The sequence below is a fragment of the Pinus tabuliformis genome, chromosome 7 (genome assembly GCF_031772625.1).
Source record: "Pinus tabuliformis cultivar Carrire ecotype Pingquan chromosome 7, CPIR1, whole genome shotgun sequence".
In the NCBI taxonomy this organism is placed as follows: domain Eukaryota; kingdom Viridiplantae; phylum Streptophyta; class Pinopsida; order Pinales; family Pinaceae; genus Pinus; species Pinus tabuliformis.
Window position 1 is genome coordinate 1,050,995,665 of NC_142293.1, and position 10,595 is coordinate 1,051,006,259.

The window sequence follows — 10,595 nt, forward strand, 5'->3', positions numbered from 1 at the left end:
GAACTTTGGTTTTCATGACTGCCACATCCACTGTGGGCTATTCCACTGGATGCTAGATAGACCCTTGTTGTTGTTCGCGTATGTTTGTTCTTGGGTTGGGACTATTCCCTCTCATCAAGAGGCTCACTTTACCTCCCCCTTTTGACAGTAAGAGAACCCAAACACAGAGTTACATTAAGCATTCACCAAGCATACTCACCTCGCTTTCTTGAAGTTACAAGCATAACACTCTCATGCGCTAAACAGCAAGAGCTAAGGCAAATCTCTAAAATAATGGCAATCAGGCCATCGTACCGGATGGGACTCCTACACCAAGCAGTGTGAGGTCTTGTTGGGACTTCATACTGGGAGATCTCCTTTGTTGGCAGTTCTAGCGTCGTCAACACAATCCTCTCCTTAAACTTCACTCAGGGAGATTAATCTAGTCTCGCTCATTCATCAATCATCTCACCTGAGTTCTCACATTCCTCCCCTTAAACTAGGATACTAGTACACCTACCACCTCGATACCTATCCAAGTGGTCCATTCCACAACTTGACGACTCCATGCACCACTGCACTACAAGTATGCTTGATCAAGGCCTTAAGGCCTCACAACAACCAATGCTCCTACACAACATGTATGCCTAAACAGTTGATCTTACAACTTCCTAGAGAAATACACTTACCTTGGACCAAAATCTTTTGGAGTGTTCACACACCACTATAGCTCTCATCACATGCTAGCTCCTTCACTATCCTCAAACACCATTAACTCTATTTCCATTATTTCTCTTTCTTATATCACCTCTCCCTCTTATTATATGTTTAGCTTTGTTGATCCATACCTTAACTTGAGCTTTCTCACTACTTGACCTCATTACATAGTTGGCTATCGATCACTTTCATCATAAGCTCGTTCACCAACACATTGTCCACATTGTTCTACTCGTTATCTTTACTCAAGTTTCAATTTTCGGGCATTGCCATCTCTCCATGGCCCAACCTTCCAAAACACTCACTACAACTGCTCATACCACCGCTTTTAGGCCACAACCTCTATTACGCCTCAAACACTTGTGGCCACCATCACCTCTCGAAGGCAAATGAAACTCTCAAATCTGTTTGAAATCTACATGCCTTTTAAAGGTCTCAACTATCTCCCATGGCCACCCTTCTATGAATCCTCCAATTGCACGAATAGCCCGTTCGTGTGTCATCAACCTTTTGACCTCGAGCTCCTCATCATGGTCTATAACTCCGCCACTTACCAACTTGTCTGCATTCCATCCCAACAGACCGCAAATCGAACGACCGTACTCTTTCGCTATACCTCCATGCTTTTTAAGCGCGGATTTGAGAACCTAAGCGAGGTCATCTTTGCTCAAACTTTCGAAGATTTTCTAGCGTCTTCATCAACGAAGTGATCGTTGGACACGACGGTTTCGTCGTTATTGCCCTTGGTTTGCGCTACGCCCTGCTTCTTATTAACAAAAATATCGTTTGGGGTACTCTTCGCAAATGCAAATACAACGTGGAACATGATCCCTGCCAAAAAAAACCAATCCATTGTTTTGCCTGCCAAAAAAACCAATCCAACAATGGAGCCAACAACAGACGTCACATATTTACCTTCATTCGATGGGCTCGACGTGGTTCTTCCCAACTAAACAGACCGCCACTAGGGCCTCTCATCCTTCGGGTGAAATCATTCACAATATCATCTTTCTAGCACCTGTCCACAGCGTTGGTATCCAAGCATACGAATTTCCGCATTGGTCCCTTGAGACCACACCTGGCATCAAGAACCTAGCTGCTGGCTTCATGCTCAACAAATCTGCAATCGTGCTTCTTGGAGAGGAACATTTCTTCTCTGTGAGGTACATTTTTGTGCCTTACGATCAAAACCCAGTCGGATTTCTCTACAAGTGCCACTTCCCTTTTGCCCTGTCAAACCATCGCCTCGATTGCTTCATCGATGCAAAATTTCTGATATGCAATAGAGCAACCACTGCCCAATATTGGTTCTCGATTTTCACATCCACAGGGCCGAAAAAACTTTCGGGCTCTGAGACTATTGTTAGGATTACGAAATTGAGAGAAGCCGTGGAAAAACATGTTTTTTTTTTATCTCATTGGCCCTAAAGAACAAATTTAGTAAAGAGTCTTCTTGTTTTTAAATATAATAATATTTTATATGAATATGAATATCATGGGTAAAATTATGTATTTTCATAAATTTAGAGTTTTTTTACTCAAACCACCCTAATACTTGCATTCAAACCATAAATTCTCAAAAAACCCTAACACTTCATTCAAACCATAAATTCTCATAAACCTACAGTTCTGAAAAAACTGATAACTTCACGAAATCAAATTTACCCGAAACAACTTAACCCTTATTCTCTCTAAAATCATAATTATCCCCCAATCCATAACGTACTTCTATTATAAATTTCTTGCATTGTATTACTCGACTTCAATGTAAGATGATCGCCATGAGATTTAATGGAAAGTCGGAAAACTTGAATGTTCTTATATCGTCCCAAAAGTATTGCAATAAAAACATTAACAAAGAACATGTCAAGTTTTAAAGCATGTACAACCAGGGACCTATTATGTATATATCCAAAATACGTGTTCAAGGTAGCAACAATCAACTTTTCAAAAAAGTGTAGCTTAATTTAGAGTTGAAAGGTTAAAAAATCACATTCTTGCTTGTAATTTTACTGTTAGATTCTCATTAAAAAAACTATTTTATTTATAAATTAGACTATACCTTTCAGAAATCACTAACCCCTATCACTAACCCCTTTGCATCGCTGTAAACTACAACATAAACATGAACATTCCATTTTTTTAGCAACATATGCACCCTGCACCCTGTAGTACAGCATTTATGATTATATCTTAGTGTTTGTATTATTAGATGTGTAATTCCTCCGTATCTAATGGTCCTAAATGTTAAGATGCAGAGTGCATATTGGATACTTACCCTTCTCCCAACATGCCTAAGTGAAAGAGGTTTTATAGCAATGAACAATATATCTATATCAACTAATAGAATGTATTTTCTTATAGTAAGTGAATTTGTCCAAATCAACCAGAATATATACGATGGATACTTACCCTTCTCCCAACACGCCTAAGTGAAAGAGGTTTTATAGCAATGAACGATATATCTATATCAACTAATAGAATGTATTTTCTTATAGTAAGTGAATTTGTCCAAATCAACCAGGATATATAAGCTACCTTTTCGAATGTAGTGTCTTGGTTGCCTTTTCTTCATATTTCCAATATCTGCTCCCAAGATTCACTCCATCAGGTTTGGTCTCCCTCCGTTTTTTGCAAAACTTTTGTTGTTTAAGGTCTATATGGCTCAATCTTCTACCATGGCAACATTGATCACAAGTTTATATGGCTCAATCTTTTACCATGGCAACATTGATCACAACTTTGTCCTAGTTAGTTTTTTTCATGAGTGACTTAATAAGCGGAAAAACTTAACTCTCACAGTGAGTCTATTTTTTCTCTCAAAACAAAATTCAGTCCCAATTTATTCCAATCCCTGTGTTGACAAAAAGAAGCAAACCCCCTTTCTTTAAGGAACACAAGACACAGTTCTGCCCCAATTCATTCCAATCCCTTCCTTGACAAAGGAAGCAAGCCCCTTTCTTTAATGAACACAAGACAAAGTTCTGCCCCAATTCATTCCAATCCCTTCCTTGACAAAGGAAGCAAGCCCCTTTCTTTAAGGAACAAAAGGTAGCCTAACGAACAAAGACAAGGACATAATTCTTAAAAGAAAAGTTTCATAGTCAAAATTCCCATCAACCAAAACTTAACTTAATTTGGCCATTCGTTCACTGATAGACACATTACATAATCAAGATTCAGAACTATTTTCTTGCCTTGTGTTAATAATACGTAACAAGGCAAATAAATATAGTGGGGCCGTGTTAAGAATATGCACCTTTGATTTTTAGTATTGCCAGGAGATAGCCTCCCTTCTTTGTCTTTTGTTTCACAGGCATTCAATGCAAAGAGAGGGGCCCTTAAACAGCGCTTCAAATGCTGCTCCAATAATTACAGTACACAGCCCAAAGAAATAGCTTCCTCAACAAAATCCCCTGACCTATACACTATTCAAAAATATCAACATAAAATACAAAGAGACAGCTTTCTTAAAAGTGATTTCTTCGGCAAATGCTGCTCCATAAGACATCAGAAATGCTGCTCCAACAATTACAGTACAAAGCCCAAAGAAATAGCTTCCACAACAAAAAGCCTCTGACCTATACGTTTTAGATAACTATCAATATAAAATACAAAGAGACAGCTTTCTTAAAAATGATTTCTTCGGCAAATGTTGCTTCACAAGACATCAGAAATTTACTGTTGAGGATGTTCATTGATGTTGTACACCATTGTTTCTGCTCTTCAAGCCACTAATTTTACTGGCCAAAATATGTTGTGCTTGCATCGGCTTCAAAAGCTGCTTCCGGTAAGGTATAAGGATGTTCCTCAGGCCTGAAGGTTCAAACAACATCTCTACCAAGTCAAAGTTTGCAACATTTAAGGATTTAAAAGTTGGAGAATGCAATTCAAATTCAAATCACCATGTTTAACTAATCTAGGTGGTATGAACCCATGATGACTACTTTTCAGGTTATAGTTGTTGCAAAGATTATCGAAGGTTTTTGTTGGACTATTAATCATATTATAGAACAGAACCTATTGCAAAGACGAGAAAACAAAAAGACTACCTGTTATACACATTGTTATGTAAGCTTCGGCAATGAGAGGATTTCCTTTTGTCTTCATCTGAGTTTTCTCCAAGCATTCAAGGAAAGCAATATCTGCTTTCAACATCTCAGCTTGATCATGTGTATCATAACCGATATCATGGCAATAACAACAATAGTCCAACCAATCAATTGGTTTCTTGTTCCAAAGAAGACCACCTCGGTCCTTCCCACTTGACCAATTTGGCCCACAATAGTTACCATAACGAGGAAACAGTTGTGAAAGAAATGCTCTGGGACCTCTATGCCAAGGTAGCTTGGCCATGTAAGGTGTGAATGGAGGCATAGAAAATTCTGAATCTACTACTTCAGGCTGTTTTAATTCCACCTTTCTAGCTTGTTCGCCAGATTTAGCGTTCCATGGAAGACTCATCCCTTGAATATGTTCCCAGATCCCAAGCCTATCCTTCTGAGGTTTGTTGTTCTTTGTTCTTCCATGATTTGTATTTCTCTCTGGCCTAGGGATGGTGTCACTGACTCTTTCGATTTGATGTATCTGCCAAAAATGTTCCCAAACTACAAACTTTTTCTGTGGTGGCTTGCTGTTATTTTCTTTTACCGAATTTCTACTGATATTTTTCTGGGGAGGCTTGCTTGACTGTGCCCTTCCCAGCTTGCTATATGTTTCTTGCTTGGAGATGTTGGTTGTTTCATTTTTATGTATCGGCAAAAATTGTTCCCAAATGCTACGAGGCTTTTGCTTGGAAATGCTGGTTGTTTCATTTCGATTTATCTGCCAAAAATGTTCCCAAATGGTTCGTGGTTCTTGCTTGGAGAGGCTGGTTGTTTCATTTTGATGTGTCCACCAGAAATGTTCCCAAATGTTGTGCGTTTCTTGCTTGGAGATGCTAGTTATTTCGTTTTGATGTACCCACCGGACATATTCCGAAATGCTATTTGTTGCTTGCTTGGAGATGCTGGCTGTTTCGTTTTGATGTATCCGCCAGAAATGTTCCCAAACTCCAAAACTTTTCTGCCGAGGTTTGCCGCTATTTTCTTTTTCACAATTGCCATTGTTATTTTTCTGGGGAGGCTTGCTTGTCAGTGTCTTTTCCAACTTGCTATTGGTTTCGAACCTAAAGACTCTGGTTGTTTCAATTTGATATATCCGCCAGAAAAGTTCCCACACTCCCAACCTTTGTTGGTGAGACTTGTTTGTTCTTACACAACCATTAGTATTTGCTATGTTGGGAATACTGGCTGCTTCAGCCTTGGCATCCTGGTTAGGGTTTCGTTCAAATTTTGGCGGCCACAGATGGCAAAAGAATTCCCGATACATTGGACTGATACAGACCTTGTTACAATGATATATTCTGCATAGGGTGATCAGCTTCTGTAAGAATAGTTTAGTCCTGGACCCTTTCTTTTGATTCCTCCTTTGCTTTTGTCAATGCCTAGAAAAAAGCGTCAGTAGTGAAAAAAAGAAAACTCGTGTTATTGAGGCCCTCCTCTGCTTTCCAACAAACTCTAATTACAAGCATATCCAATAATTTCACAGAAATGCATAAATTCTATGTTTTCCTTCCTGCCGTTAAACTTGAAGGTATTATTTAGACTGTAGCAAAAACGCTCTCTAGCTCCAGCTCTTCTACAGCACAGATAAGCTACCAAATCTTCAATTAGGCGTGATAAGAATTAAATGCCAGAGAAATTGAAAGGTTTTAACTAAATCAAAGGAAATGTAAGTCAAATAGCCAGGTTTTCGTCGAATACGACAGATATACCTAGGGTTTCAACAAAATATAACATATATCACTAAAACTAAATTTACATCAAAATAGAGCAAATTTCACGAAAAAGGCAGCGTTTTGAACATCTCGAGTCAAATTTATCCAGAAACACCCTTAACTCATCCAAAAATCACTTCCTACATGAGGAATTGATAAGAACGCACATATTTTCATCACTTGCAGTAAAATCAAGACTGCATTCTTCGTGCTCTCCATCTACAACATAATAACTGACATATTTTAAGAAAACAACTATATAGCTACTGTATGATCCCAAACTCAGTCTTTTGTACATGGAATAAGGCTGCTTTCTTCGATCAGACAAAATTTTCAGCCAAATTCAACACAAAAAACCGCTAAATAAGCATTAAAACATCACCCTTCCGACACAAAACTAAAGCTACACAATCGCTTACCGGGAAATTGACGCTGTACGAGTAAGACTTCCGCCGAGTCGTTGGAGGCAGCTAATTGATCCACTAAACTCAGTTCCAGTGGTTTCACACGAAATTCATTGCTAAGCAAAGATTCCTCGTCCCAATAGCACCGGATTCTGCCATTCCAGAGCTAAAATCTTCTAAAAATTATGAATTCCGATGCATTAAGGTTTGTGCAGTTTAAATGGACCTTCTGAAAATTCTGAATTTCGATGCCTTGGAGTTTTTGTAGTTTAAATCATCCACGCAACGAATGCAAAAATTGAAGTACGAATTTCTGCTCAGACCTTCCGGTACCTTTCTCCTCCAGCCTGTGGTCAGTAGGGCGTACCCGTTTATGAACCACTGGCAAAAGGGCAGGTGTCATCTCATCAACAATGTGTTTTGTCCATTATGAATCTGACACGTGTACAAAAACCGCTAAGCATATTCCTTTTACATAAGGCTTCCGTTTACGGTTGAACCTTCCCGGGGACCGTTCTCATGGTCCGTGAAAAGCGAAGTTCTACTTTATAAGAATTATATAGGTACGTCTAAATTTAGGTTAATTGTAGGGAATATTCTGCATTAGAAAACTTTATTCCCATACCTTCAGTTCTGTCCCATAAAGATTCGAATCCTTTCTGCCAAAACCCTACATTAACTTTGATGATCATGATACGGCTTTTCAAGACAATGAATGCTTTTATATACATTGATTTATAGATGACCTTTGTTGAAATCTGTAATACACAGCATTTAACGCTACGTAGACGAGATTTAGAAATGACATTTAACCTTGTAATTACATCCCTCTGTAATACACAGCATTTAATGCTATGTAAGGCCAAATATAAATAGTGAAATTAAAGTTATCAACTTATAAAATTGAGCATAAATGCTTATTAATAATGATGAGGGCGTGTATGACATCATAACTTTAATTTGTTCAATATTCATTATAATTAAATGTTTAATAATAATTATGTAGGGTAGATTTTAAAAGAATATTGTAAATATTTTGAGGTTATATTTTATTATTGATTATTTTTATAATTAATATACAATAAAATTTATTTATTATCTATAATAATGACTTGAATTTAAAATAATAATATATATGTTAACAAGGTATGAACCAGGGTTTATTATCCATAGTTTATATTCGTCCATTATGATAAAATTAAAAAATAAGATTAAATGCATTTCAAGATATCAAGTATGGTGAAATTACTAATTTTTTATAATATAATTATTTTTAAAAAATTATCTATATTACAAATTTTTATATCATATAATTAATATAGGTTAGGAATCATAGATGTCTTAATCCAAACATGAACTTCACCCAATATTAAATTATCAATTTTTTAGATCTTTTAAAAAATAAAAATGAAAAAAAAATATTATTGATTTTTTGTAATATGATTTATGTTAATTATCTTTAAAAAATGTATCTATATTACAAATTTGTATATCATATAATTAATATAGGTTAGGAATCATAATTAATATAAGTTAGGAATCATAGATGTCTTAATCCAAACATGAACTGCACCCAATATCAAATTATCAATTTTTTTAGATCTTTAAAAAATAAAAATGAAAAAAAAAATATTATTGATTTTTTGTAATATGATTTATGTTACAAATAAGCTTTTAATAATAATAATAATAATATCTATTTTTAAGGTCATAGCCAAGCCAGACACCAAATTGGTGTATGAGATTGTGGGACAAAAAATATTATTGATTTTTTGTAATATGATTTATGTTACAAATAAGCTTTTAATAATAATAATAATATCTATTTTTAAGGTCACAGCCAAGCCAGACACCAAATTGGTGTATGAGACCCCCTTGTTTGTGGGACAAGGGACCCACCTTGTTTGACTGCTAAGTCTACGAAAGCTCACATACTCTACCCCCCTCTGGTTTTGAACCTGTGACCTCTTAGGAGGAAACACATGCTCTTAACCATTAGGCCCACTCACGCTGTTAATTATAACATAGATTAAGAGTGATAAGAAAAATAGTTTACAAAAGATTTTTCGGCGAGGATCACATGAAACATCATTTGTCGACGCGTTTCGAACCAACACCGGTGTGGTTCATCATCAGGACAAGTTGAAGAAACAGATCCAGCTTAGCAAGTTAAATAGACAGAGCAGAGCCTCCAACGGCTAAAAAGACCAACAACTAATTTAGACTAGGTACCGGGATCAAAACCCTTTTTTAATAATTTAAGGAAAAAGTTACCCTAGGGGGACCAATCCCTTAAAATAAAATAAATAAAAATAATATTATGATAATAGTTAGTTAAAAGTATTAATAAATAATTAAAATAATATGTAAATGATAATAATTAGTTAAAATAAATAATGAAAAATTATATTATTTTAATTATATTAATTTTTAATTAATATAATTTTAATATTAATTATATTATATATTAATATATTTTTAATTTTTAATTATAATTTTAATAAATAATTAAAATAATATGTAAATGATAATAGTTAGTTAAAATGTCCGCATGGGGTAGCTCAAGTGGCAATGGCCGTGGAAATGAAGTCTCACCGAACCGGAGATCTTGGGTTCGATTCTTGTGCTACCCTCCCTGGAAATGGGGTGAATAACGGACATGTAAAAACTCGAAAATGAGAAGGTCCCACCTAAGTTTACAAAAAAAAAAAGATAATAGTTAGTTAAAATAAATAATTAAAAATTATTTATTTTAACTAACTATTATCATTTACATATTATTTTAATTATTTATTAATATTTTAACTAACTATTATCATAATATTATTTTTATTTATTTTATTTTAAGGGATTGGTCTCCCTAGGGTAACTTTTCCCTTAAATTATTAAAAAAGGGTTTTGATCCCGGTACCTAAATGATGTTTCATGTGATCTTCGCCGAAAAATCTTTTGTAAAGAAAAATAGTATTAAGTTTCTATCAAATTATATATTCTCTTAAATATTTAAACAAATAAGTTAAAAACAATATTATTACATTTTTATAATATAATTATGATACAAATATTTTTAAAATATATATATTTTATTAAGAAAATTTTTTAAGTAAAAATCACATAATATTTATATTTATCTTTAATGTTATATTTGATTTAGCTATAATATTTTATTAATGATTATAAGATTAATATCATTAAATTATTCATTAATTATATTAACATATATAATATTATTTTTATTTTTATTTTTGTATTAATAACATGGTTTATATATATATAGATCATTTTTCCTTTAAAATTAATAAGAAATTATAATATTATTTTTAGTTTTATATTATTAAACAATGATAACACAATATGTATAATATTTTCATTATAAATTTTATTACTATTCTAGTACTTTAAATATATCAATAAAATACTTATAATACCTTGACATTAACATTTATATATCTTAAATACATAACTTTAATATTTATAATGTCTTAGCATTAATACTTATATAAGTTTTTCGGTTAATGATATTAGTTTTTGATAATTATATTTCTAGTACTTTAAATATATTAATGAAATACTTATAATACCTTGATATTAATATTTATGTACCTTAAATATATAACTTTAATATTTATAATGCTTTAGCATTAATACTTATATATAAGTTTTTTAATTAAAGTTAT

The 10,595-nt window shown here is 34.1% G+C and overlaps 1 protein-coding gene across 4 annotated transcripts; it reads right to left on the reverse strand.

The window, feature by feature from the left end:
* Positions 1 to 3,941: 3,941 nt before the first annotated feature.
* Positions 3,942 to 7,277, reverse strand: LOC149251274 (uncharacterized). Of its 4 annotated transcripts, none has more exons than XM_089459329.1 (3): positions 6,934 to 7,277; positions 4,749 to 6,168; positions 3,942 to 4,512 (listed from the first exon to the last, which is right to left on the reverse strand). In XM_089459329.1, exons 2-3 carry the CDS (start codon positions 6,064 to 6,066, stop codon positions 4,391 to 4,393), a joined length of 1,440 nt encoding a protein of 479 aa, XP_089315455.1. In that variant the 5' UTR covers positions 6,067 to 6,168; positions 6,934 to 7,277; the 3' UTR covers positions 3,942 to 4,390. The 4 variants fall into 4 exon arrangements, with proteins under 4 accessions (XP_089315455.1, XP_089315452.1, XP_089315454.1 ...); XM_089459326.1 differs by having other exon boundaries at positions 4,749 to 6,181; XM_089459328.1 differs by having other exon boundaries at positions 4,749 to 6,375.
* Between the last annotated feature and the right edge of the window lie 3,318 nt (positions 7,278 to 10,595).